The sequence below is a fragment of the Patagioenas fasciata genome, chromosome 16 (assembly GCF_037038585.1).
Source record: "Patagioenas fasciata isolate bPatFas1 chromosome 16, bPatFas1.hap1, whole genome shotgun sequence".
NCBI lineage: Eukaryota > Metazoa > Chordata > Aves > Columbiformes > Columbidae > Patagioenas > Patagioenas fasciata.
The window spans coordinates 6016565-6044550 of record NC_092535.1 but is presented as its reverse complement, the minus strand read 5'-3'; the positions used below and the strand labels follow the sequence as shown (position 1 = coordinate 6044550).

General features: G+C 58.5%; 1 protein-coding gene across 5 annotated transcripts in view; it reads right to left on the bottom strand.

Moving 5' to 3' along the window:
* Positions 1-661: 661 nt before the first annotated feature.
* The window catches only part of NOL4L (nucleolar protein 4 like), a 60134-nt gene continuing 32809 nt past the window's right edge, over positions 662-27986 (bottom strand). Inside the window, exons 1-8 of one of the 5 annotated variants that reach the window (XM_065849707.2) lie at positions 26512-26661; positions 20582-20723; positions 9682-9953; positions 8803-8988; positions 8533-8724; positions 8323-8445; positions 7841-8042; positions 662-5345 (exon numbers count right to left, since the gene is read on the bottom strand). In XM_065849707.2, coding sequence (XP_065705779.1) covers positions 5146-5345; positions 7841-8042; positions 8323-8445; positions 8533-8724; positions 8803-8988; positions 9682-9953; positions 20582-20690 — 1284 coding nt within the window. In that variant the 5' untranslated portion in view covers positions 20691-20723; positions 26512-26661 and the 3' untranslated portion in view covers positions 662-5145. Of the gene's footprint in view, positions 5346-7840; positions 8043-8322; positions 8446-8532; positions 8725-8802; positions 8989-9681; positions 9954-20581; positions 20724-21580; positions 21734-23833; positions 24017-26105; positions 26300-26511; positions 26662-27986 lie in introns of those variants that run through there. The other 4 variants (XM_065849708.2, XM_065849710.2, XM_065849709.2 and 1 more) reach the window with 4 other exon arrangements.

Sequence of the window (27986 nt, the reverse complement as noted above, 5' to 3'; positions counted from 1 at the left end):
TAAGCTAAATACGCTAAAAATAAGTAATGCAGAAAATTAGTTGCTACTTAGGTAAGTAGTAAAACCATTAAATAACTGATACCAAGTTTTCTATTTTATCGTTGTGGTGGGTGACGGTGTCAGGATGAGTTACCTGCAGGACATGGGAGGTTTCAGGAGTAAAACCCTATTAATGCCACAATTTCACACAGAGCAATTTTGTCTCTGTGCTATTTCTCTGATAAATAACAGATCGTCTCTCACAGACCGGCTGCTGCGTGGGTCCCGCTCCGCGGTGGAGCCGGTTGTGGCCAGAGGGGACGTCCCCAGTGGGCCGAGGCCCCCGTGGCCGGGGGTGGCTGTGGGTGATCAAACCGGGTCACGGGCACACGGGGACGCTCAACCTGCATGTCCTGCAAACACTCACGGCAGCTCCGCACACACACGGGTGTTCATTAATTAGCGTGGCGGATCCCGTGGGGATGAGCCGTCCTGGGTGAAGCTTTTACATTCGCAAACGTCCAGCTGGGGCCTTTGGGCACCGCAGGCACCGGGCGCCATCGACCGGTGGCGTTTCCACCCGAGCTGCAAACCCGCCGGGTTTCTGTCCTGGCTCCTCACCATCCGCCAGCCTCAGATGTAGGGCAGGAGATTTTATCTACACAGCGCTTTGAGATACATGTTTGATGGATGCAAAGATTTATTATACTTAGTGAATAAAGCCGATAATGAAAAATCAGTATTTTCCATGAGGGAGAGGGAGAACTTTCCACAAACTTCAATGAAAACTCCATATTTTTTTTTCCCCACAAAAAACAGACACTTCACAAAATTAATTTTGTCAAAATATAAGTTAAGCATAAAATTGGTGACTGGCCCCAGCCGTGAGTGCTGGTGCTGCTCTCTCTGGTACCGTGACGGTCTGTTCAGGAATGGAAAGCACAGCTTATGTCGAAATTGTTTAAAGATTTGGGTGTTTTCCCTTGTAACACCGGAATTTGGATCCCGCTCGGGTGCCCGATGGCGCGTGGGGGCGACCGGGGCGACGGGCGAGGGCAGCGGGCGGTGCCAGCAGCACCGGGGGCTTGGCGGCGGAGGAGAAAGCCCTTCTTGTTATACAGTGTTTATTAAGTAGATTCAGTCTTATATATGATATACAGATTCAAAAGAAAAAAAGAAAAAGGATTCCACATACTTATGAAATCAGTGCATTTAGCAGGTAATACCATGGAGATAACAGCTCGATTAACAGCTCATTGGTCTTTGTTAAGTGAGGGAACAGGGAGTTGGCCTGTGCTAATCATTCCACAAACAGAACAGAATTAAGTTGCATCACATATATAATAGACACACATTCTAAGAATTAAAATATTAAGCCACATTTACTGGAAAAATCCACAGTATATAACACAAATAACTCTTATCAAGCTCGTTGAGGAGGAAGTGCTCATCTGCTTAAGAGCCACATTAAGTTGCATAGGTGCCTATCTGCAAAAATATCATTTCCAAATGAATCGATTAAGCAATAAAGTGTCACCTTAAAAGCTGGATTAAGTGCCATACGCTTTCTATGGGAGCCCTCGGAAAGCAGCGACTTTCCAAAGAGCTTCACGGGGAACCCCAGGCTCCCACCCACCCATCGGACCAGCTGGGGGGGCCAAACGTGTCTCCAATTAAGCTGATGAGCGTTTCCCGTGTCCTCGGCTGAGCCCCTCGTGCCGCTGAACCCGCACCAGGAGGACGATGATGCTCCGAGCGGCTCTGCCTCAATTCCGGCAGCTCCGCATCCTCTGGACCGGAGCTGAGGCCAATCCCAACATCGACTACTGGGGAAAAAGGAAATAAAAACGCAATAGCTTGTGCAAAACCCCAAATTGCTGCGAGGGTGTTTGTGTAGCGGGGCGTCCCCGGGGCAGGTGCGTGTGTGGGGCTGGGGCTGTGGCTCCTTAAGCAGACAAACGGGTGAGGTGCAGCTTCCTCGTCAACGCGGGTTCTTGCAGAGCACACGGGGGCCGGGAGTTCTGTACATGTAAACAGTACACTTCACTGAGTCCAAAATCAGGAGCAAAAATACAAAGGTTCACATTGGTCTTAGGTAGGTACAGGCGAAGAACTGAGCTGTACAGCTCCGAAACAACCAAACAAAAGTTTCTAAAGCACCACTAAATTATATAAAAATCAGACTATGGACGGATTGTAGTTGGTATTCTGGTGAAATACTATGCTACCTTGTAAAAAGTTTTACAAAAAATTACAAATCAAAAGTATATTAACCCTCTGAGTTCAAAGCAGCATTTTTTTCATGAACTGGTACTAAATCCGAGGGGCACTCGTGGAGGGATGTGGCCCTTCGGATGGGGAGGTACAAGTTATGTCTGCTCACAATCCCGGGAACGCTCTCCCATGTAGAGACACCGTCACGGGAACCGCACATCCAGGGCAGGATGGTTGTTTAAAATTAAATTAAATTAAATTAAATTTAAAAAAAAAATTATATTTTCTCAACCAGTGATTAGCTTTTTTCCAACAAAACCAGGGACGTCCAGACCATCTGCTAACCCAACATTCTCCTTCCACATCTGGAGAGCCGGCGTGTTCTGCTCCTGCCCGTTCCTTGTTGAGACCCCGGACCAGCGACTCCTGCCCCTCCTGCCCGCTGAGCGCGGGGATGTGGCTGCGAACGGTGCTGGAGGAGCTGCAGCCGAGCGCAGACCCGTGAACAGCACTGAGATGTGTGGAGCTTGGGCCAAAGAAACTGCAAAAATAAAAAAGAAAAAAAGACAAAAAAAGATCCCTGACAGAAATTTGTAGTCAATCCCGTTTGTTTCATGACCTGTCACAGCTGCGGCTGCCACCGGGGCGCTGGCGGCTCAGTCTGTACCGTTCGGCCGCAGGTGAACGACGCGCCAGAGCCACCAACTCCAGAACACGCTGAGACGAGTTCCGAGGTGATCCGGTAACGACCGCTGAAACTCGGATAAATAAAACTTGAAACAAAGAGTAGCTGATGGCAACGTGTCCGTGAGCCCCTGGGGAACCTCTTTCTGCAGGAACGTTCTGGTGCTCGGCCGGGGGGACGGCGGGGGGTCCCGGGACAGCGATTGTCTGTCTCTGCCTCTCCTGCCTGAACCGGGAGACTCTCACAAACGGCTGCAGTTATGTATTTTGTCAAAGGTTTCTTACTTCATGGTATTCACACAAAAATAAATATTTACATAAATTCCACGGATGGGAGGACGTGGTGGATGCACCAGGCAGGCTGGGAAGTGCTGAGCGCTGGCTGGGGGGGTCCCGGCTGCCCCAGCTCCAGCTTCGGCTCCACTCAGAGGAGCCATCAGCATGGACACCCCGACTGCGCCCAGCGGCTGGGGCGCTGGGGCCTTCGATCCAACACTAAGGGAAGGTGACAGTCTGGGGACAACAGTCAATGCAACGGTGACAATGCAAAGCCCTCCTGCTGCCCGGCAAGCCCGTCCTCAGGAGCCAGTGGCTTTTTCTGTGCTGAGACTAAGAGCAGGGCAGAGGTTCTGCTTTTCTTCCAGTGTGTGGGGTATAATTGGGTATAAAAGCTCCTGAGCGACCTGCTGGGACCAGCTGCTGCCACCAAGCTCGAGCCCACATCAGCCCTGACAGACCCACAGGCCCGGCCGTGGGCTCTGAGGGGATGAGAAAGAAGGAAAAAGCTGGGTCCAAAGAGAGACATTATCTACCTTTTTGGGGATTACACTGGAATCTCTCTCTTGTGGTGAGGATGCCTGCCTGAGCGGGGGGCTATGAGGACCCCACGGCTCTGCAGCACGTTGCATTGCTGGGCTCAGCCCATCGCTGGGCTGGGCTCAGCGCTGCGCTGGGCTTAGCGCCCCAGTGCAGCCCCTGGGTTAGCAGCACGGTGTAGGTATTGCACTGAGCAAAACGAAGTGCATTGTTGGGGTGGGGGTGGTCACGGGGCACGATGGACGTCAGGCTACCGTTTGGGAACTGTGGGCTTGTTCCAGGACTGTGAGCAGGGAGAGGGGAGGATCCCGCACCCCAGAGAGGATTTTGTCAGTTCTGTTGCTGAACATCGCCCGTTTCCATCTCTCGCAGAGGAGCCAGCAGCTTTTCGGGCAGAGACCTGGCTGGAGCCTCACCCCCTTGGTTCCATGAAGGTTTATTCTCCTGCTGCCCCCAGGGTGGCTCCCAGGGTGGGGGTGCAGGCCCTGCAGCAGGACCCCAGCAGATCCGCGGCACCGGCCAGGTCGGGTCCAGCCTCTGCGGCGCGATCCACACGGTTGCAACACTCACCGTCCCCCCGCTCGGCCAGGCCTGGAAGAGCCCACGATGTAGTGTGAGGTAGAGTACGGACAGTGACCATCAGACAGTGTTTCTCAGAATTTCCTTCCTTCTCTGATCTGCAATGACTTAAATTAGCATGAGACGTCCTTCTGGCCAGAGGTGTGCTGAGCTTGCCGAGTCTCTGCAGGAGGTTTAGACCCCACTGCTGCTATGGGACCACTGAGAATCAACTCTAAGCAGGATGCTGCTTGTTCCGCTGTCCGGCTGCCACCGGCGCTGCCTGGAGGACGAGCGCTGGATGGCAAGACAAGGGCTCCCCAGAGAAACAGGCAGAGCTGCCTGGAGATTAGTAGTGTCGTGATATGGAATGTGTTATTTCACAGGAATAAATTCCTTCCGATCAGACAGACAAAAAACTGGCAATCTGTACAAACTCAAAAGAATCCATTTTCAGAAAAATAAATTACTAAGGGGAAAGGAGGGTCCATTTCTCAATAAATATGTGATTCAGCTCACCTAAGACTTGGAAATTATCTGGGGACAGGAATCTAACATTTGGGTCCACAAAGGTTATTCTAAACACATCTGCAGCCCCAAACCTCCCCAGGCTCCCTTCTGCCCTTCAAAGTCCCGCATCCTTCCAAGCCGCAGGTTTGGCTTCTGCTCGGCTGGACGCACGGGTGTTGGTTCAAAAACGTGTCCTTGTGCCTGAAGTCCCAGGTGCTTGGAGTGTAAAAGAAAACAGGTCTTTTGAATTCCACCTTCTAAAACTACATGTACCCGCCGCTTCACGGGAGGACGCTGCTGGTCCTGAGCAGGACACCACGGGGAGCCTCTTTCTAGCAGGTAGAAATTGTCTTCTAGACAGAGGAGTGACACAGACACAGGGAGTCAGTTCTGCTGTAAAATGAGGTTTTCCAGTTCGTCTGCGGATCGCAGCAGAAACGCCGCCGACTCTCGGTAGCCGGCGATGAGCTGCCGCACGGCGCTGATCTCCGTGGGGCTGAGCTGGGCAGCCTGCATTCCCCGGTTGGTGCTGTTGGAGGGGGCCGTGCTGGACGCCCCACCTTTCATGCTGAGATCGGTCGGACCTGCCGAGGAAAAGCAAGAGGGAAGCTCAGACAGAGCAGCATCGTCCTGCCCCGGGGAGGCCTCAGATGGGCGCTGCTGCTCCTGGAGCTCTAGACAGTCCCTGCAAAGTGCGGGGACTTGGACAACATGAGGAGCCCCAGCAGCAGCGAGCGCAGCCAGGTCACCACCCTACAACACCCACAAGGAAAGAGACATCAGAGTCATCAAGAAGACAAAAATCCCATCCTGCAGCCTGTCCCATCTGCTCTGCAAAGGGACAGTCTGTGGCCGCACTCTGCCAGGAGCTAAACGTGCGCCGGAAGGTACCTGCCCACCAAAATCACCTGCCAGGTTCTGGTTTTTCCTCTGTGTATGGTAACATCCCACCCGGCGCATTTCCCTGCATTACTGCTGGGTCACTACCTGGTGTCGGTGCCAGCACAGGTGCCGTGGGGCCCGGCTGTGGGGTGGGACGGGGATGTGCCCGTCCCGCGCTGTCACATGCAACCCCGGCCACAACGTGGGGTTGTGCTCAGCCTAGGCAGAACATTTTGGGGGAGGCTACATGGTCCTACTGGGCATGTTTCTGTGGTTTGGTCTGTAAATGAAATGCAGTCCGGCAAAACTGATGATTTCCCTCATGAGCCAGGATATTTTTTTCTCCTAAGTCGGTCTCTACTACACCTCTATCGCATATGATTTTTGGCAACATATGTCTGTCCTCTGCAGCACACAACATACGGCTGCTCCAGCTCACAGCCCTCGCGTTTCGCTACAGATCTTAAACCTGCAAAAAGTCACAAAATGATGGAGTTCTCCAGGATCCAGGCTGTCTGCACACACGCCCAACCACGCACACGCGTGTGCAGCCCGAATTGGGTGTCTGCAGGTTTGGCAGAAAAACTGGTGCACAGCTTAAGGTGTGACACAGCCAGGGAAAGGCAGCGCGAAAACTGGAATTAGCTTCGTAATGGGCTGAGTAAAAGAAGCCAAACAAGGTCTAAGAACCACATGATGAACTAGAAATGGGGATAAGAGGAAAGAGGTCTGCTAGAGGAGGCAGATAAGGCTGGAGCCAGGGGAAAGGAGAAGCCACTGAAGCACTCCCTGGCTGTGGGCTGAGGAGCGCCTGGGGATGCTGGAGAAAGGCTGAGCTCCTGTTGGGTCTGTGGGACATGCACAAGATGGAGCAGGGACGGGTGCTGCAGCGGTTTGCAAACCAGGAGAGTTCAGCAGTCCCGAGCCCAGGTCCTGCGCAGCAGGGGGAGCATCACCCAGGGCGGGAGGGAAAACTCCAGGGACAGAAAGGTTGGAGCAGTGAATGCTGCCCGAGCGGCACCAGAGACTCCCACAGACTCCCACGGCAGGGAAGGGGAGGAGGAGGTTCTCATGCGAAAGCAATTTCACTGGACAGAAAAGGCAGCAGCAAGCGGAGCCTGTTCCCCAGCTCACCCAGGGGGAAGGAGCTGGGATGTGGATTTGAGCAGGAATTGCCTCAGGTGGGGGATGGAGGAACAAGAGCTTATAGGCAGCAAACCCCTGTAGCCTCTGTGCTCAGGGGCAGGAGAAGGTGCAACTCCTTGTGGTTCCCACCTCTAAAGGAACTGGGAAAGAGCTTGGACAAAGGGGAAAAAAATAACTGCAAAGCAGAGGTTTAAAAAAACATTAGAAAGAAGCAAGGTGCTGCTGGGTGTGACACCCAGGGCCCTCTGCTCCTCCTGGGGCTGCTCTGAGGTGTTTCTGCCCGGTCGCTGTCTCACACACACCAAGGAGCAAACGAGAGGAGGGTGCGGGGCAGCGCAGGGCTGGGGGCCACGGCTGCGCTGGGGGAAACATTGTGGCCTCTCCACAGCCATGAGGATTAGGTCTCAGCAGCTGGAGACCGGGGCGGGATCTTTATTCAGGGTTAAGAAGCATTAGGAAGGGATGATAAGAGTTAATCCCAGACAGGCATCTCTCAGGGCCCCGGAAATCACATCCTCCCAAATCCGCCCTCATCGGGGTGGGCAGAGGCCGAGCAGGAACCCCCAGTGCCCTGGGCAAGTGAAGGCAGCCCAGGGTTTGCCAGGAGGGCAAAGCCAGATTGCTGCTGCCCAAGGGGACACCCTCTGCCCCACCTCAGGGGCCCCAAGTCCTTCAGCTGAGCCCCGAGTGCTGCTGCAGAGCCCCAAACTGCCCCAGCCCCGTCCCTGTCCCTGAGGGCAGCTGGTGCCTGCAGGAGAAGGAACAGCTCATACCAGCAATGAGATCCGTGCAGTGATAGGCGCCTGCTCCTGTTAATAATTAATAGGTGGTACAGATTCTCCTTTTTTTTGTGACACTCCTTCCCTCCACCAGTGCCACCTGGACCGTCCTTCCCAGTTCAGTTCAACAATTAACCACCAGCTGATGGCAAGCCAAGCAGCCGGGCAGAGGCCTCGGGTGGTGGGAGGAGAAAGTGGCTTTGGGAGCGGCTCAGCTGGTGATGTGGGATGCGGGAGCTCCCTGTGCCCCCCAGTGCAGTGTGGCCACCTACCGTTACTGTGGTTGCCTGTCTGCAGGGAGGCGGGGGGCTGCAGGCTGCCCCCCAGGGACCCGTAGCCACGGTAGCTGTAGTTGAGGCTTCCGTTGATGTAGACCGGGTCTTGTGAGTAAGACGAAGCTGGCAGTGAGTAGGAGGAGTGGGTGATGGCTGTAGAGTCCCTGGAGTGCTGCTTGTCCAGAGCAATTGGTTCGTCCTGCGCAAGGGAAACACCGATTTACTCCAGCGCGGAGCCTGGCTGTCCTCCACAGGGACACCCACGGCTGCAGCATGACCAGCACAAACCAGCATCCCCATCCCCACAGGCCTGAGTCTCAGAATGCAGCCCAGGACCCTGTTCTGCAGCCCTTTGACTATCAGAAAGGCTGTTAAAAATACTTTGCCATATTGCTCAGAAACCTCTCTTATTTTCCCCACCCTGTCATAGGACGCTGTGGGCTCCGTCTCTCGCCTACCTCCAGCCACAAGCAACGTACCTGGGACGTCTGGTAGATTTCCAGTCGCATCCTCTTGGCTGCTTTCCGCGTCTCACTCTCGCAGGCAGCGGCCAGGATGTTCTCAGCCATGGCTGAGGTCAGGTGTGGCGGCGTGGGCCTGGTCTGCAGAGACACAAGCAGAGAAGGTACTCAGGAACCCACTGGCCCAGGAGCGGTGGCAAGTGACGGGGCAGTGGGGCGGCCACTCACCATCTCCATCCCGTTCTTCTTCATACGGCGGCAGGACTTGAGGTAGGTGCGTATGCGCTTGCGCGCCCGCTCCTGGAACTCGGGGAACTGCCGGCTGCAGGACTCAATGATGGCCTGGATCTTCTCCTTTGGTTGCTTGGAGATGGGAACCATGCGGTCCAGGTTCTCGTCCACGAAAAGGCGCACAAACATCTGCGAAGGAGAAAACAGAGGGTGGGAACACGGAGATGGGGGGAGGGCAGCTCACCCTCCCTCCGGAGCCCTCCTTACGTTGAAGGCCTTTAGCCTCTCCGGGTCCATCCCCTCTGAGTCATTTATCTTATCGTTGTCTTCGTGGTCATCATGGTCATCATCATCTTCATCAGCCGTGGGGGCCCTGCCAACAGTCAGGTCCTCGGGACAACCGCTAACCTCCGTCTTGATGGAGTCATAGCTGCCAGAGCTGTATGGAGGGGACTGAGAGGAGACGGGGGTTACTGTGAGCAGCCCTTGCCTGTGCCCCTGCCCACTGGCACAGGGAAAAGTCCTTTCTCTGTGGCTTTGGCCCATCTCCCAATGGCCCCTGCAACGCGGGGAGATGAACCCATGGCCAGGCTCCCCCAGTGCCAGCTCCTGCTTGCTTGGGGCAGGGGGGACATGGTGGCCTGAAGCCAGGCAGTGTGACTCTGCTTGACCCTGTGCGAAATGCTGCCCAAATCCCGCAGAACGAGCTCCTCTGTGCACAGTGGCAGCGGCACAGCAGGTGTGGGGGAGCTGAACCCGCCTCAGAGCCTGGGTGCTGGGGCAGGGTGTGGGGACACCTCCGCTCTCCTAAACTGTCCCTCCCTTCCTCTGCAGCCGCTTGGGCTGATTTCTGCTGAGCAGCAGCAGCCCTGGGCTGGAGTGTGGCCAGGCACAGCTGCTCTGCCACAGCTGCAGCCGCAGCGCAGCGTTTGTCCATCCTTCCCTCCCTACAAGGGAAAGGCTCCGGGCCCTGCTGCCCCCCCATGCTTTCCTGGCGCGGGGGCAGGAGCTGTGTCCCTGCCTGGCCCCAGGCGCCTCACGTGCAGTTGCTCCTAGCATGCCATGGCCCGTGCCCAGCGTTGGCTGGGGACACATGGCTGCCCCATGTCACCCACCCCGGTGTTGTGCCGGCAGCCCCGGTTGTACCTCTGCCGTGGTCTTCACTGCGTACTTGACCCTGCTGCGCAGCCCATCAGCGCTGCAGCCGTCCGACTGGTAGGAGGGGGTGACGTGGGCAGGTGTGAGCTTGTCGCAGAGGTTGATGGGCTGGTCATCGGCGGAGGTGGTGAAGTCCATGGGGGCCACGGTGCCATTGCCGTTCATCTCGGGGAAGGTGCTGTCGCCCTGCGTGCTGCTGGAGGTGGAGGGGTTCAGGGTGGAGGAGCCATTCCCGCTGCAGCTCTCTGACGAGGAGTCATCTGCAAGGAAGGACGCGTGGTCACCTCCAGAGTGTCCTGCAACCAAGGCCCCGAGGTGGGCAAGTGGGTCTACCCCCCAGAGAGCCAGTGTCCTCCGAGCCTCCCTGGTACGTGCCGCTGCTGTGACAGTCTCCACGCAGCCAGGGCTGCTCTGGGCTCACCAGGTGGGCAAGTGGCCGCGGGCACTGCCGGAAGCCAGGCTGGCACAGCCCCACTTCGGGCCCTGGGATGCAGCAGCCAGAGGGATGGACACCACCATCTGCAACTGCAGGGCCATCGTCACACGGATCCGCTCCCCGTCCCTCAAAGCTGCTGTGCTCCGTGCCCGGGCTACCCAGGTGACAGTCCCTGTGCCTCCACCTGGGCTGCGGCACCTGGGCTTGAATAAGAACTTTGGAATTTGGTCCTTTTCGGTTTCTGTTTGCATTGCAGGGAGGAGAAAGGGGCATTGCCTCTCCCTGCTGGGTCTCTCGCCTCCCGGCACAGTCCTCCTGGCCCGTTTGGGGCTGGGTGCGGTGGTTGGCAACGAGCTTGGGGACAAGTTGCTCCGCAGAGCATGGGGGCGTGGGGATGGCACACAAGGACAAGCTCGGATGGAAAAAACCCCAGGTCACAGCACCATCATACTGCCAGTGCACGGCTCCCACCACAGCAGTCACCCGCCTCGTGCTGCCCCAAGAACAGCCCGGCCATGGCAGAGAACCTGGCGCTGCCCGGTGCTGCCTGCACCCAGCCCCGCCTGTGCCCGGCCAAAGAGCCCAGCCCTGGGGCCAGGCACGACATTTTCAAACTGCTCAGCCCGTTTCCCTTCCCTCCCCCTTGCTGCAGTAAATCCTTTATTTCATTAGGTGCCTCCGCGAGAGGGAAAGGGCGAAGCACGTGGGGAGCTCTTCCTGCGTGAGCATGCGCTGGGCAGCGAACAAAGAAGCTGCCGGCAGGGACAGGCAGATGGCCGTCCCTGTGCCTGCCAGGACAATGGGCTTGGGCTGCGGGGTGGCCCCGGCCCCACGCTGACGGCTCCCGGCACACGGGTGCCAGGTCCGAAGGTGTGTGGGTGCGGGACGATGCCCGGCTGCTGCCACCCACCCTCTTCCTCCTCCCGCCGGCACCCACAGGGACTTTAAGGAGAGGCCGGGCAGGCACAGCGGTGACCCTGCGGCAGCCCAGGACTTTGCCTCCCTTAAAATAAACACACTTGAGGACACTGGGGTATCCAAACTGACTGTGGGGCCGGCTGGGGCTGCCACCACGTGTCCCCAGCCACCCTGCCGTGGCCACCAGCGCTTGCTGCCCAGCATCACGCCTGCGCCGAGGCTGTGCCTGACCCCACGAGCCCCTAAATGAAACAGTCCCCACTCAGGCTCCCCACTCAGCAGAGTTCCCTCCCCCTCCTTTCCCTTGTGCTGATCCACTTATTCGTCTGAGCGATGGCCAGAGCTGACCTAATCCCTGGTGGTGTTTATGTGCGGCGCAGGCATCGCCCTCCCCAGTGCGGGGCAGAGCCCCTGCTCCCACCAGGGCCGAGCGCCGGCCCTGCGAGCCAGGCAGCTGTGCTGGGACATGCAGGCAGACCCCCCACTGGCACCCCGGGCCCTCAGCCTGGGCGCAGGAGCAGTGGCAGGTGGCTGGGGACACACAGGCCTCCCCGGGAGGGATGGTGGCCATCCCTCCCGTCCCTCCCCCTGTTCCGCTCTCCAGGCGAGATGGGGCTCTCAGAGGGAGGCTCCAGCCTCAGCCAGCGATGCCTCTTGGAAGGATTAAGGAGAATTATTCCTGTGCGCGGAGGCACAAGCTGCACTCCAGGCCCCACTGCCAGCCCGGGCATGGCCACAGCAACAGCCTGGCACCGCAGGGCCGACAGGCGCAGGTCCCGTAGGCCCATGGTAGGACCTCCTGCCACATCCCAGGGAGTCTGGTGGCCCCCGGCATGGCCACCTGCACAGAGCGGGGCCCCCATGCCACAGAAACCCTGCCAGGCAAAGGGAACCAACACAGGTGTCACCTGGTGGAAGGCTGGACACCCCAACTGCCCCATCACATCCTAACCCGCTTCCATCACATCCCCACCTGCCCCATCACATCACAGCCTGCCCCATAACATCCCCACCTGCCCCATTGCATCCCCACCTGTCCTGAGCACCTCGCTCCTCCCTGGCCACCCCCCTCTCCCTCTGTCCCTCCACTTGCAGCCTCTCCATGGCCACCAGCTCTGTCCCGGTCCCTGCAGCTCTTGGACCTGTTGGCACTGCCAGTCCCGCCAGGCAGGGTCCCGGGGGTGACATCTGGACGCTCTGACTTCCCATTGTCTTGGGTTTTATTTTGTGTTGCACAAAACACACAGAGAAGCTGCAAATCAGGTTTCTACCCATCTCTGCTGCACTTACAAACCTTGGGTTTACTACAGCCAAAAAACATTGAAAACATCGAAAACAAAGAGGAAGATGTCTCTTGGAACCTGTCTGGGTGTAATAAGAAAATGAGATGGGAAGCTAAAGTAAGGGACCAGCACCTATGCAAGAGCAATTTAGTCTAAAACAAGGATGAATGCAAATAAATAACAAGGTCTGTAAACCCGCTAGCTACAGATAATTTTCTTATTTGTACATTTTTACAGGTTATAGCCTCCTATAAACTCCGCATATAAAGTGGTGGATTAATCTCAGTTTTGTGGGCAGAGAAAGAGCCACAAATTCTGATTGTCCTTGGATCTGAACGGGAATAGCTTCAGCCAGCTTAGAAACAGACAGGCTTGGGAGGGAGCGTAGCTCCCCTGGCTGGTGCGATGGGACAGTGTCAGTGACAGTCCCCGGGCAGCCTCGCTGGGACACGTCCAGCCCAGAGCCAGCCCTGACAGTAGCAGGGACACCCCCCGGCACAGGGACTGGGGCAGAGACAGCAGGAGCCCTCCCGCCTCAGGTGCCACGTTGGCCATCCTCTCGGAGAATCACTGGTTTGGTAAAACCCACCGAAGCCCTGAGCTGGCTGAGGTTTCCTGCAGCCTCCCGGCAGGTGCCCGGGCACCGCGCAGGGCTGGGCAGCAGCAGGCGAGCCGGGCCCGGCTGCGCCACCATCAATATATTCATTATAAGCAGCATGGGGCGGGGGAGCTCCTGCTCGCGGCTGGAGGCCGGCTGCGCGAGGAGCCCCTCTAATGAGGATAATTGGGAGCCCCCCTGCTCCAGCCCCGTGTCCTAATTGAAGCAGATGGAACTATAAAAACAATATAACTTCTAACCGGTTTGATCTTTCGGTTGGAAAATGGAGTATTTCGTTCTTCTGTTTAATTTCCTGGAGCCCAGGGCTCCACAGGCTGGAGGTAGAGGAGACCGCGGCGGAGGGGACACAGTGAGGCTGAAGAGCCCAGTGGCGGCTGCCCGGCCCCAAGGCCCCGCGGCAGAGCCCAGGCTGTGGGTGAGTGGCCAGCAGGCCATGGTGGACCCGCCTCGTGCCTCCGCCGCGGCCTCGGCCTCTCCTGGCGGCGCCGAGCCCAGGAGAGCGAGAAAGCAAAATGGCTCCTTGGGCTGCGGTGCCGGGGGAGGAGGGGATCAGTCACTTATTAAATGAATTAATCAGGGCTCAGCGTTTTCATTTTGAAGAGGCTGCTGGATTATCCTTGATTTCTGTGGCACTGGATTTGCAGAGATCAGGAGGGGAAGGGGCGATTTCCAACACCTGCTCCCGAGGCGGTTTGACGGCGGGGAAGTGGTTGGGTTTAACGTCTCCGCCGGCGAAGGCCACTGCGCCGCGCTCCAAAGTCAGAGCTGAAGATGAATGGGGCAAATTGTTCCTCCTCCTGTCACATCTCCAGAGTGGAGACAAAACCTCTTTTGACTCAGAAAACAATGAGCTTATGTAAGAGCCAGCAGCCCACGGAAACCTCGTCACAGCCCCGCACCGTGTGGCGGGCCAGGGGCTGCCCGGCCCTGCCCACCACCGGGACGGCACCGCTGCAGTGCCGCCTGTCCGCTGCCTGCTGCCTGCCCGCTGCCTGCTGCCTGCCCGCGCAGCCTCAGTGCTGCAGCCACCACCAGCTCCCACCAGTGACACTTGCTGCCCTGTGCGCCACCTGGCAGCCACCAGCCATGGCCCTGGCTGTGGTGGCAGAGGACGTCGGTCCCACCTGAGTCTCCCCATGGTTGCCGGGAGGGAACTGCCCCGTTCCCACCCCACCACGGGCTGGAGCTGCTCACCCATGAGAGCGGCTGCCATGGGTGCGGAGCATCCCACTGCCTGCAACACAGCCAGGAAGATGAAAAGTGCCATAAATTATTCACTCACAAAAGAGACGAGAAGGGGGAAGAAGGGGAGGAGGAAAGCCTGCGACGAAGGGATACTTAATACAAATTAGAGACCAAATGGGAACAGGGGCCCTGCAGGGGCCGGGCTGGGTGGCAGCACCATAGAGTGCCACCCAGGGCTCCTGCACCCACGAGCGGGTGGTGAGCAGCTGGAGAACCCCGGCCATGCTGGCTGTGCCGCCACACCAACCCCACACCGCTCACACAGCTGGAGCATGAAGCCCATTTTCATCAGGTCCTGCCCCACTGATTGCCTCCAAGATGCACAAGAAGGAAAAAAAGAAAAGCCACTGGGGCTGCGGAGCGGCGGGGCTGGCCAGTGTCCACTTAAGGCGCTCTATTTCCTGCCTGCCTTCGTTAATGCAAACCTCGTTATGCCCCAGACAAAGTGTCCACCCTCAGCCCTCCCTCCCCAGGTCCCTGCCTTCGACCAGAGCCCTCGGCGAGCCAGACATCTGGCACGGTTGGACACAATGCGCAGCCGGACAAGGCAGCGCTGTGCAACTACTCCCCCTCCGCCAGCATGAACGGTGCCCCCCGGTGCCATCGCCCCCGGTCCCGCTGCCCAGATCACAGGGGCAGCTCCCTCTGCACCCAGAGCTCACAACAGACACGTTCCAGCGCACCGCAGCTCACAGCCCCGCTGCAGAACGCAGCCGTGCCACAAACACGCTCTGTTGCTTGGCTCTCCCTCCCATCACTGCTCCTCTGGTCACCTCGCTGCTCCAGGGGTGCTTGACCAGGAGCTTCACCGGCAGTGGGATGGCGGTGGTGCAGCCCAAGCCTCTCCTTGCACCACCATTGCTGGCAGCCACCCAGATCCTGCTGCAGGGAGGGGACACGGTGCGGCCTGCACCGCCCGGACACTGCCTCTCCCCGTGCCAAACCAACGGGTTTAGTGGCTTTGGGCAGGGCTGACACCGAGCTGGTGCCTCCAGCCCAGATCTGCCCTCAGAGAGACCCTGCTGCTCACCCCAGTCCTCTGGACAGGACAGAGTGGGGACTGTCCCCAAGCCACCGAGCTCTGCACCCGTCCCAGGCAAGGGACGCACTGCAGGGCTCACCCCCTGTCCCTGCTCACCCCTTCAGCTGCGGGTACTCAGATTTGGGGAGGAAGGTGGGGGCACAGACTGCCCTGCAGCCTGGTGATGCTCACCGCTGCGGACCAGGGAAGAGCCCCCCAAAGCTCTGCTCTACGCAGGATGAACCCATCAACTGGGCAGAGCCCCGAGCCCAGGCCAGCACAACCGGTGGGTGAAGCCACCATGGCCCTGCAGCATCTGCACCGCACCGCTCAGCCTCACATAGGAACGGGCAGCTCTTCATAGGACAGCGAAAGCAGGGTGGTTCCCACTGCCGAGGGCCTTTGCTCAGGAGGAGCAAATGTGCCCCTGGAAGAGGTGACAGGGAATGGAGCCACCAGCCCAGGCCACTCAGGCAGGGCAGGGACACAGAGCAGGGACAGCATGGCATGGGGACACCATGGTGAGGGAGGAAACACATGTCTAAGAAAAAGAAGATAAAGTCTTGTCTGGCTGTAAGGCCTGGATGTGGGTCCAGCCTTGTGTAGGCTCTGAGCCAGGGCTTCTGGAGGGTAGAACCACCATTGGTGCAAGAAGCCCTTAAGACAGTGAGGATTTTGCAGCTTGGGGAAAAGGGACTGGGGGCTCACAGACCACCTCTCATGATTGCCCTGCCTCAGGTGGCTGTCCCTGTGTCTGCTGGGCCCTCCTTATTGCTGCCAAAGGCACGCTGGCATCCTCCGGCAAGCAGAGGAAAGCCCCAGCAGCAAAGAGGAACTGGGAACCACGACACCCGATGCCACCCGCGGTAAGTGACCCTGGTACCGGCTGTGGTAAGTGACCCTGGTACGGCGGAGCGAGGGACTGCGGCCTTGTGGGCAGGTACCAGCTGTCAGGAGGTGCAGGTGCGGAGCGGGTGTCCCGGTTGCCCTGGGGACAGAGCCTGGTATCACCTGGGGTCCCGCAGGCAGGGACTGAGCTCACGGGACAGGCACAGGCCGAGCTTCTGGTCTGCGTTTGGCAAGTGTGCAATCCTGCACAGGCAATGCTTTGGGGAACCCGGTGACATGCAGCACATCACAGGCACCTCACAAATAACAGTGCTGTGACCTGGAGCTGTGGGATGTGTCCTGCATCAGAACAGGGACAGTGCTGTCCCTGCCAGCTGCAGGACAGCGTGTCCAGAGGAGCAATGTGCCCTACCTGCTCCCCAGGACAGCATCCCAAAATAACACCTGCCTGCACGTCCTTGAAGTCCCCTTTTGGAGCCTCCTGAGGGATGTCCCCAACACCCAGAAGCCTTCCCAGCTGACCACCTCCAGGGATGCCCCCGAGGAGTGCGTGTCCTTGCAGTTAAGTAGGTTAAGAAAGTCCTTTCTCCAAGGTCTGGATTAGCCACTGCTGCTCCAGGCAGGACGGGCTCAGCAGGGACACTACCAGTTGGGTGAAGATGCACACAGGGACCTCAGCGGGAAGGGGATCTGTCCCAACACGGTGCCATGAAACAACCCATGTCTCCATACAGGGAGAGCAGATCTCACACCCAGGAGTGATGGGGCAGAGTGGGTTGAGCAGTGCTCCTGGGGAATGAGCAGAACACATGGCCAGGGAGGAGCCAAGACGGATCCCGTTAGCAGGCAGGACATGGGTGTCTTCTACCACAGTTCAAGTGCTTTGCCACGTCACATACACAGGGGTTCAGGGTCTGCCTGCTGCTTTCTTTACAAGGGCATTGCTCCCACTGACAGGTCACAGTGTCCCCACCACAAGAGACCCTGCTCAGAGACTGAACCAGGAGGTTTCATGACGCTGCACTCGCCTGTGGACGCAGATGGGCTCTGAAAGACAGACGGAGCTCGGCTGAAGCTGCTGCAGCAGGACAGGACCAGGTGCTGGGGCCTGCGCTCAGCCGGGAGCGGGCACAGGACGCCTTTGGGGACAGCGACGGGCAGAGGAGACAGCAAGACAGCGCGGCTTCCAGGGTCACTCTGCTCCCAACACATGCTGCCTCCCCAGACGTGTCCCTCCAGGATGTCCTGCACAATAGCTCAAGCAAAGAGCCGGTGTTGATCTTGCTGTTGCTTTGGGCAGCCGCCGGCTTCCTGCAGGCACGTACGCTGTGAGCAACATCCGATGGGGAGGGGATGTTGCAGGAGCTTCACGTTTTCCGTGCTGGGGCCCGCAGGATGAGTAACAAAGGAAAATGGAAGCAGCGGGTGTGTGCGTGTCAGTGTCGCTGCTCGGAGCTGGCCGGTACACCCCGTGTCCTGCTGTGCACCCACCAACCGGTCGAGAACCTGGGCTCTGCTGCCAGCACGCTCCTGACGGTGCCCGCTCTGTCCCTCACCACTGAGGTCATTAGGTCTCATTTGTCCTCCCCGCTGTTCGCAGGGCTGACGCTGGTTGCAGTGTGGCGATACTGGGCCAAGGTTTCTGGGCACAGAGACAAAAGAAGGTGTTGGCTTTTGTCCCAGTTGCTTTTCAGCTCTCTGAAGATTTAGCAGATAGCTGCATATCAAAGCATGGGACAAGGGTTCCCTGCTCTCCTGCCACTCTGGGTTTCTTACCACTCTGCTCATGTGCCATAGGAGAGCATTTGCTATCCCCAGACTTGGAGGTGATGCTTCGGTACCTTAAACAACACTTTTTTTAACAAGCATGTCAGACGATACTGCTCTCCTACTAGGCAACTCTTCATTAAAACTTTATACTTCAGAAGCCTTTCACAGAAGGCACACTCCAAGCATCCCGCCTGTCGGACGGCAGCAGGTGGGAGCAATTTAGTAACTCAAAAGGATTTCCAGAGGCAGGAGAGTATCAAGTACTGAACAAGGTCCCGATGAAGGAGTGGTGCGGGCAGAGCCCTCTGCAGCACCAGGACGCTGGGAGCTGAGCACAGCGCTCACGCTGGCACCGGCTGCATCTCCACAGCTGGCAAACAAGGCTGGGGCTCTGCGGGGCACGGGACAGCTGAGCGCAAGAGACGCAGATCAACATCCAGTTCTGGCAGGGAGTGCTTTGAGCAGAGCCCTAGGCCTGCCCCGGCATGGACATCGGGCGAGGGGCACCGCGGCAGTCGGGCTGCAGTTCACACGGGCTGGTGACTCACGGTTAGACCATTTCCTTGGGGAAGTCTTGCATGTGCACAGCCTTAGCAAGTCAGCGTGAACCCCGTAAAACACACTTGCTCCAAAAAAATAGCTTTCATGAGTTGAGAGAAGAGGGAACTGAAGAGTGCTTGACACTTTGATTCATGCACATTCCCTTCCCTGCGCCAGTGATCTGCCTTTCCTTTGGTGACATGTTCCTTCTCTGCCCCGTGCTCCTCCTCTGCCCCGTGTCCTCTCCTTTAACCGCTGCCACCCTCCAGGGACGCTCCATTATCCTTCTCAGTCCCACACATGCTTCAGTGCTGGGCGGGAGCGTTGGTTTGACATGAGGTCTTTCACACCAGCAGCACTAGCCTGTATTTTAGAGCTCCAATACCAGGCATGAACATTCACCACAGTGACAAATCCTCTTTTCAGTCCCATAAAATGCCCCCTGAAGTACAACAGGGTGATGGAAATCCCAATGCCTGGCTTCTACTTGACGGATCTTGTGAGTAGCCCTGCGCTTGGCTCGCTGACTCTTGGCTCCATCTTTCTGATTCACCAAAGTCTACCTGGCTGAGCCTCTGGCCGGCCCCGGGGACAACCTGGGACACTCATGGTCCTCACAAAAAGGAAGGGACTGTTTGTTCTTTATTGCTCGTCACTGAGCCTTACAAAAGACATTACTGGAGCCAAGAAGGGCCTCGAAGAGGACACCTGCTTCTGGAGAAAAACCACAGGGCATGAAGAATTGGAAGCACTTCCTAAGAGGGCAGAGAGCAAGAGAGATGATTTAGCTTCAGTGAGAACATCTTGATTTGCCTCAATATGCAAGTCCCTTATTAAATTCCTGCCCTGTTGAATAACAGCATTCAGCAAAGTGACCAAAATCATGTCATTCTAGATCGTAAATGAAACTTGGGAATTCAGTGGTGAAGGATAAACCCCAAGCCCATAATACCCTGATGGGAGAACAGCAAAATTCAGGAGATATGAGAGACCTGGCCAGGCCACAGGTATGAGGCAGCGCTCGCTCGGTCCCGGAGAGCCAGACATTTCTGATGTGCGCGGTTGTGCTACCCCCGAAGCACCCGCCCTCGCTGTGGGCACGGCCGTGCCGCCAGGCCCTGGACACGCCGCGGTGCCGCTGCCCATCCCGCCAGCAGGGACATGGGGACACGCAGGTTTCACACCCTCACCCAGCTGCCTGACTCCTGCTTCTCAGCTATGAACAGCAGTTTCTCAGACCTGCAGATTTGCAATAAAAGCTGAAGTGCCACAACGCTCTGGACTGAAGAGAGCACTGTCCCTGCTGTCCCTGTCATTCCCGCTGTCCCTGCCACTGGCCATACAAGCAGGAAAAAGCCACCCCAGGGAGACCTGCCAGCACAAAAGCCCTTTCTTTCCCTCGGGGTGGTTTTCCAGTCCTCTTTCTTTAAGCAGCACCAATCCACCCGGGTTGTCCATCGACTCCTCTGCTCCCCTCCCACTCTCCCAGCAGCAGCTGGGTTGGGCACAACAAGGGATTCAACCTCTCAAGCAAAAGCTGGTAACAGCCCAACCACCAAATCCTTCCAAGCATCACGGAGATGAACTCTGACCTGAACTCGTACTTCACCATTTATTTACTCGCTCTTTTACTTTAAACTAGCACATTTCACAGGAGTAACACACCACCTCTTCACCAGACGCCTCCTCCCACCCATCCCACGTGTGCCACCTCCAGTCCCTTCCAGCGCCAAGCGAGGAGAGACCCACGTCCAGCCCACGCTCTCACCGCATCAGCTATTGCACATGGCACAGTTCTTGCTGTGGAAGGTGCAGCTTTCCAAGCACAGAAAGCTGCAACCTGTTCTGCAAAGCCTTGGCGTCCCTCCTGTGCAGCACGCAGCCCATGGTTGAGCACTAACAGGGCTCTCCTCATCGCACCCGTAGAACTACAACGTGGTGCCTTAGGAGAGGATCCGAAGACCTCTCTCCGGAGGAGCTGGGAGTTAGGTCCCTGCAGCAGGACCAAGCCGGACAGGCCCTAGCTGAGCAGGAACACAGTGATTAAATAGGAAGAACTGGGAGGCAGTGCTGCTTCGAAGCCTGTGCTGGTAGGAAATCCATCCTACAGGTGGGACACCTGATCAGGAGGGACTGGTTAATGTTTAATAAGCCACAAAAACATGGTGTGGCAGAGGCAGAGCGGTTCCCGCCCGGCGGGCACTCACCGTCCTCCTGGCCGGGCAGGTTCTGCGGGCTGCGCATGCTCTCGTCCTGGCTGGGGCTCAGGCTGGAGTTCAGGTGCTGGTCAGCTGAGATCCATGTGGAGTCGTTCATATCAAAGTCCTCGCTGCTCACCGATGTCTCATCCTGGAAGCAAGCAGGAAAGGGTTAACTCACTATTTTCTTTCCTCCTTTCTCTGGCTTTAACATCTCCTCACCGAACTGCTTCCTAAAAGCAATTCACTGGGTGGCAAAAACAATTCAGTGGGTGGCTCCTGCCCCCCAGGAACGCTTGCTGGCCTCTCAGTGCTCCCCAAGGCCACAGCCGGGCTCTGCTTCCTGCCTGAAGACGTGCCTGAGCAATGGCACTGTCTCTAATTGAGGACAATTAGAAAGAGCTCGCATCCTGTAGGAGCGGATGGCTGAGCCTTGGAGTTTACCCTTTAATCTCCATCCACCCCAGCCTGGATCTGGCGAGGTAGCAGCATTTGGGAGCTGGGGATGGAGTGCAACGCCATTGAAACGGCACCGTAAAACGTCTCGGACTTTAAACAATCAAATCCTCTGCTGCAACAAGACACACCAGAGGACTGGCATGGGCATGGAGTGGCCAGTGGGGCAGATCCAGAAAGCCGCACCCAAACCATGGCCTTGCACTAATCCCCGTGGTCCTGCACCCATCCCTAGAGAGCGGCATCCAAACCATGGCCTTGCACCCATCTCCACAGCCCTACACCGCCTGCAGCTGCAGAGGAAGCTCCAGCAGCACCGCCCTGAGGGACCGATTGCTCCTCCAGCCCTCTTCAGGGATGCTGCCTCTGTACCCTGACCAAAAATGCCCATGTGCATCTTGGGAGCGAGGTGCCCAGGCAGGCAGGGCCACCCGGCTGGGGCAGGAGCCCGGCCAGCCGCCCGCTCCCCAGCAGCATAGATGACATTCCTCTCTCCCACTCCTGCAGCTGAAAGGACATTTTCTCTTTCCCTCTCTCTCCCTTCTCACTAACCTTTACAGCACTTCAAGACACAGCCCTTGGATTGCTTCCAGCACCGGAAAGGTCAGCCGCAGGATTTCAAAACCATCATCATAAAGGCAGCACTGAGATCCTGAATGAGAGGAGGGGCCGCGGGACCTCCCCGGGCTGAGCTCTCCCGACACGCAGCTCGGGAGGAAGCAGATATGCATCCCGTGTGAACACGGTCCCGCTGCCGATCCCTTTATCCGCCTTCCTCTGCCCACCCTCCTCTCAAAGAAATGGGCAAGCACCTCATCCAGAGCCCTGGGGTGCAGGGGAAGACCAAAAACATTTCCAGAACCCCTTTCAGCTATGCTTTCCTTTGACTGAAACATTTCAAAGGCTTATAAACTCTCTGCTCTTTTTTTTTTTCCTCCCCGTGGTCCTGAGATAAAATACAATCCCCGTTCCCTTTCCTTGTGAGAAGCAACTGGCCGGCACCCCTCCAACCTACGCCTGCGCTCATAAAAACTGCCCTGTCTGCTGCCGCTGCCTGACGGGTTTTATTGTGAACAAACAAATGTCTTTACAGACAGGTTTGTGCTTTTCCTCCCCACTCCTCGTCCCTGCAGACACATCTGCTGGCTCGGGGCTCACGCTGCCCCCAGCCCCCTCCCTGAATGTGCCTCCTGGGGAGTTTCCTGGAATTTACAGCTTGTGAAACCCCGCACACACCAAGGGACAGACAGACGGACGGACGGATAGGGCTCAGCAGCCTCACACACACCCACCACTGGGACAGGGATGCCCCAGCCAGGTGCCCCCGCAGCCCCCAATGCCATGCAGCGATCCAGCCACTTCAGAAACTCCATCGTGTCCCTACAGGAACAGAAATGCAAAGGTCTCCCTGTTGCAAACTATAAATAGTCTCTTTATTGTAAGCATTTGCAGTGAAGCAGCCACCCTAATATCTGGCCTTCTTCACAAGGCTTACTCAAGATTACTGTCAGAGCTTAAGAGACGAACGCAAATGCCAAGGTCCTCACTGCCCACATCCCTCACCTGGCTGGGGAGGAGCGACCTCTGGGGTTTTCGGCCGGGGTCCAGCTCTGGTGCGGCACCCATGGGGCTGAGCCACGGAGGAGCCCAGTGTCAGCACCCAAACCAGCACCCGGGAAGCAGCACCCTCTCTGTGCACCCACGTGTGGCGGAAAAGCGGGGCTGTGAAGGATGCTTTATAAATGTGTACAATTCTCTTGAGGTGCACTAACATTAGCCTATTATTAGAAATACCCTGGGTATCAAACCAGAAACTGATAAGCTATAAATGACTCAAGTCAAACACGGCCGTCGCATGCTGAGGAGCCCAGGACCAAGCCTCTGGCAAAGGAGCAGGGAGCAGGATGCAGGACCAGTCCCCACTGTCACCCCCACGACCCCAGCCAGGGCTCGCTGCTCTCCAGCGCTCGCACCCTTGGCCAAAATGCCAATGGCCAAACCTGTCAGTAGCACTCAGCTCCCGCAGCACAGCCCCCGAGAGAGCGCGGGCTCAGGGTGAACCCTCCACAGCAGCGCAGAACAGCCAAAGCCAGCTTTGGAACTGTCAAGGGAGCATCTGCTGCTATGGGATCAGGGCAGCCCCACAGCTGTATCCGCACCGCTGGTGCCCCACAGCTCCCCACACTTTTGCACCTCTTCCCCAAAGCAAGAGCAATGCCCCAACCCCGAGTGCGACTCCGGCATCCCCCGCCGCCCCTCATTGGGACACCAGAGGCCACCAGCAGTCTCCCTCCTCAGGACACCCCTCAGAGACCAAAGGCTGAGCGTTGTTACCTCCTCATGGCACCCGTCAATGCCAGCAGTGACTCCTGGCACTGTCCACCTCACACCAGGGACAGCCCCGGCACCAAGAGCACTGGCTGCCCAGCCACGGCCCTGGAGCAGCCCCAGTTCATCAGCTGGCACAGTGGGATGGCAGCACTGCACATGTCCCGGCATCAGAACACGGGACACCAGAGCGGGATCAAAATCTAAGCTCTGAATTTCCTCTGGATGCCAGTAACCTCAAAGCGGGCTCCACTGTCCAGCCACACAAGGAAGCTTTTCTCAACAGCAGTAACGGGCATGACTCGGAGCAATACGGTAAATCTAATCCACCCTTCCACCCTCTTTTGGCTTGCGAGTCAGGCAGCTCATTCTTTTTCCTCTCTGGATTCTCAGGAGAATTCTCTCGGCTAATTTCTTCTTTCCTGTAAACAAACTTCAAATGAAACTTTCATTAGAAAACAGAACGCAATCCATTACCAGTGCCTGTGTCAGGACCGGCCGCCTTTTCCCCAGTTCCACGCCACTCGTGGCACAGCTGGAAGTGACAGCGGTTGTCCCGACCAGCCAGCCCAGAGCGAACCTGGCACTGCCGCTGCCGCCCTGCTCCTTCCTGCCTTTCCCAGCTCTCACCCCGCAGTAAAGTCCCATCGCTTTGTTTCCAGCGTTGGAGGGATTGAGCGATCAAGGGTCAGGCAACGTGCGTGCAGCTCCTCTTCTGCAAGGGGAAGTCAGATCCTGCTGGTGCATTCACAGGCCCCACCCAAAGCTCAGAGCTGGGCTCCCAGCACCACGCAGCCTTTGGAAAACAACATCCTTGCTCCTCTCCTTATCTACAGTCCAACATTCACAGCTGCTCTGCAGACACTCGCAGCCAGGATTTTCTAACCAGCAGACACTCACATGTGCAGGGCTCACACTCTGCATTTCTGTCCCACTTTCCATTCACCAATCTTGGAGCACTGTGCGTGCACGCATCTGCTGAGCCTCTCAACTTCCCTCTGAGTTAGAAAAGTGTTCTTGCTATGACAGAGCTGGAAACCCTGAGCACTGACAGCTGCCCTGGCTGGTCCAGGAGCACAGTCAACACCTCTGGGCTGCAAGGCTTTAACCACAAGACAGCGTTTCTTTACCAGCAGCTCTCCCTCCTGGAGAGCAACCTCCCACAGCGCAGGCTGGCGCAGGGCAAGGGGGAGCTACTCTTATAACCGTATCTCGTAAATATATGCAAGGCTATCAGTAACCTGCTTATTTTACAGCTAGGCTCAGTTTCTCGGGGACTGCCTTGCAAGTCTCTCTCCAGTCATTTACACACTGTGCCTCACGCTTAATATTCCACACCCAGAGTCTCAGGACGGTTTATTTTCCTTATTTGAGTCCTTTTATTTTAAAACGTGTCCTTTCACGCCACAGCCTATTATTCCGATGGGATTTCCTTCCGCAGAGCAGGAGCCGAGGCTGTGTGCCGTGCACCTCCCCAGCACGCAGCCACGCTCAGCTTCCCACCCACAGCAGCCGTGTTTTTAGTCAACAAAAGGCACCGTGTGTCTGGCAGCCCCAGAGCTGCTCCATCCCTGTGCCAGCCGCAACCTGCCCGGCACAGGCAGCTCTGGAGCTGCTGAATGCGGCCGGGCCGAGCGCTGCCCACCATGGCAGCATGGTGCTCAGGCCGGGCTCACGGGAACACAGCCTCAGCTCCGGCTCAGCAACTGTTTAAACCCGGCCCTCTGAGCATGCCAAGAAGGTATTGAACCAGGTTTGACCCTAACTTAACCAGTTCAGCGCAGAGAAAGGCTTACTAATGGAAGATAAAACACTTCAGGTCAAAGATTGATGCTGCAGCCACAAATACTGTGGTGGTCATTGCTTCAAAGCACCCAAGAAGCCTTAAAGCAGCCGGGTGCTCGCTGGCTGTGGTGGCAGCGAGCTGTGACTGCACTGCCTGCTCGCCTGTGCAATGCACACACCGAACGGAACATCCCCAGCGCTCTTTGTCAGGTCACTTACAGCCTTATTTACTGCAATTTCTGCCCATTTCTATGGGACATGGTGAAGATGAGTATTTGTTAGTTCTCAAAAACAGGTAAAAGAGTTAATTGAAAAGGTGAATGGACGAGGAAGGGAGGATCATCACCTCCTTCCCCCTAAGAGCTCTTCTTCTGGGAACCCCCCCAGGAGCGTTTCCACCACCCCAAGGTGCCGGGACGCCTTCCCACCGCGCGCTCCTGCTGTTCAGCGGGGAGGTGCTGAACGTGGGGCCTCCGGGCGGGGGGACCTGGGCAGCCCGGGCCTGCCCCCGTCCTCCCCCTGCCGCCCCGCACCCACCTCACCAGCACCTGAACTTGCTCCCAGCCGGGCAGGCGGTAGCATTTCCACGCGAGGCAGAGATGGTGTCTGGATGCCCACGAGCCGTGGGGCGCGAAAGGACACTTTGCTCTTCCACCAGCACCGGGAAGCGGGTGCTGAGGGGGTGTCAGGGGCGCCGGATTTGGAGGAGGGGACTGAGCAGAGCAGGACTGCGGGGCGAGCGGGTCCCCCTGCCTGAGAAGGACCCGGCGTTTCCCCCGGTGGGACGCGGTTCCCACGCGTGTCCCCCGTAGTAGCGAGGTTACCGGCAGCCGGGCGAGCGTCCCCGTCCCGCCCCCCGCGCCCCTCCGCCCGCAGGTAAATAAATACACCCGCGATGGAGCCTGCGTGTGCGCGGAGTCGGGCTCAGCGTGCGGCGGGGATTGACACGTAAGTAGGGCTTTACCTCCAGGGAGGCGGCTATTTCCAGCACAATCCCCGCCCGGGGCCGGGGCGCGCGAGGCGGCGATGGCGGCGGCCGGTGCCCGGGAATTGATGGGGCCGGAGCGCTCCCGCCGCCGCCGCCTCCTCCCACTTTCTTCTGCGCTTTTGTGCTCTTCCGGGGAAGGGGGAGCCGCGCCGGGCGCCGGGAAGGACGCGCCAACCTCCCCCCCGCCCCCCGCCGCCGGGCAGCCGGGCGGGCGACCCGCAACTTCCCGGGGAAGCGGAGCGGGGCGGCCGCTCCCCCCGGAGTTGGGGCAGGGCCCCGCGGCCGCGCCCCGCCCGCCAACCCCCCCGCCCCGCCGCGTGCAGCCCCCGCGCATCCCCCCCGCCCCGCGGCCGGTACCGGAGCCCCGCGGGCGGGCGCCTACCTGGAGCGGGGCCTGGGGCCTGCCGGCCTGCGCCAGCCCGGCGGCGCGGCTGGGAGCGCGGGGCGGAGGGGCGGACGGACGGAGGGAGGGGGCCCGGGCTGGCGGCGCTCCGGAGAGGCTGACAACCAGCTGCTGCCCGGGGAGAGGGGCCGGCGCTGCGGAGCGCGTCACTCCCGGCTCCCGGGGGGGTGGGGGGGGCCGGGGAGGCGGAGGGGGGCGAGCGGGGCCCGGCCGCGGGCGGAGGGGGCGGGGGCGGCGGGGGAAGGGGAGCGGGGCCGCGGGGGGCGGGCGCACCGGGCGGGGGGCGCGGGGAGCCGCGCCTGGAAGAGCACATTGTGGAGGGCCGGGGAGGGCCCTTCCTCCGGGAGGAAGAGACAATGTCCAGGGCCGGGCGCCTGCTGGAGAGCTGCGAGAATGCACGGCCGGCGGCACGGCTCGGTACGGCCGGGGGGGATGCCACCCGCCCGGGCATCCTCCGCTCGGCACGGCCCGGGGGCTGCGACCCATCCGGGCTCTCTCTGCTCGGCACGGCCCGGTGACCCGCGGCCCAACCCGGGGCCGCCGGGTTCAGCTCCGGCTGCAAGTGCCAGGAGCGACTCCCCGGGGAGCGGAACGGGTGCCCGCAGCCCCTTCCCCTGCACTCGGTGGGTGCAGCGGTGCCCAGGCCCCGCGCTGCCGCTGAATCCTTTTGTTTCAGCTGATTCTCTCTCCCTCCCGCACCGTGGGAGCAGAAGAGGACCCTGCTCTGCCAGCGCATCGCTCAGCGCTGCAGCCTCTGCCTGAACCTCAGATTTCGGCTGTTGGTAAAGTGGCGGCTCCTCAGGGCAGCTCCCTGACAGCCAGCTGCCCACGGCGCCCGGCCGTGCCCCCAGCACAGCCCTGTGCAGGGCACTGAGCCGCTAGGTCCCCGCGGTGCTGGGGATGCTGCGGGCAGCACGTGCTGCCCCTGCATCCCCCAGCCCGTATCGCTGCCAGGCAGGGCCCGGAGGGCTGCGGGTCCGTGACCTCCCGCCCGGTTGGAGATCACTGTGATGGGCACCAGCGTCTCAGCATCCCCCTCCCCTGCCCATCTCCTGTCTCTCGCTGTTTCATGTTATGAAGGAAATTTCTACAAAATAAACCAAGTGTTCGGGGTTCAGTGGCGGAGCCTGCGGTAGGCCAGTGCCAGAGCCGAGGATGGGAACCGCCACATTTGTGTTTACGGCTTGTTAGTGCGGATGTCCAATTATGATGTTTTCTACTCCAGCGTTAACCACTTCACTGCCAAGGAAAGCACACAAGGGAGGAGGGGCAGCTCTGGAAGATCCGAGGCTGGAGGTGAAAATGGGTATCGCTCGGGATTGCATTTCCAGGTTGATCTGTGGAGCCAGAAGCTGAAGGGCGAGAGCAGAGCCCAGGGGCCTCCCTTGTTTCCCCAGAAGCGGCCAGCTAGGAGGGCAACGAGCCCCCCACCGTGGGGCCTGCTCTGCACTCGC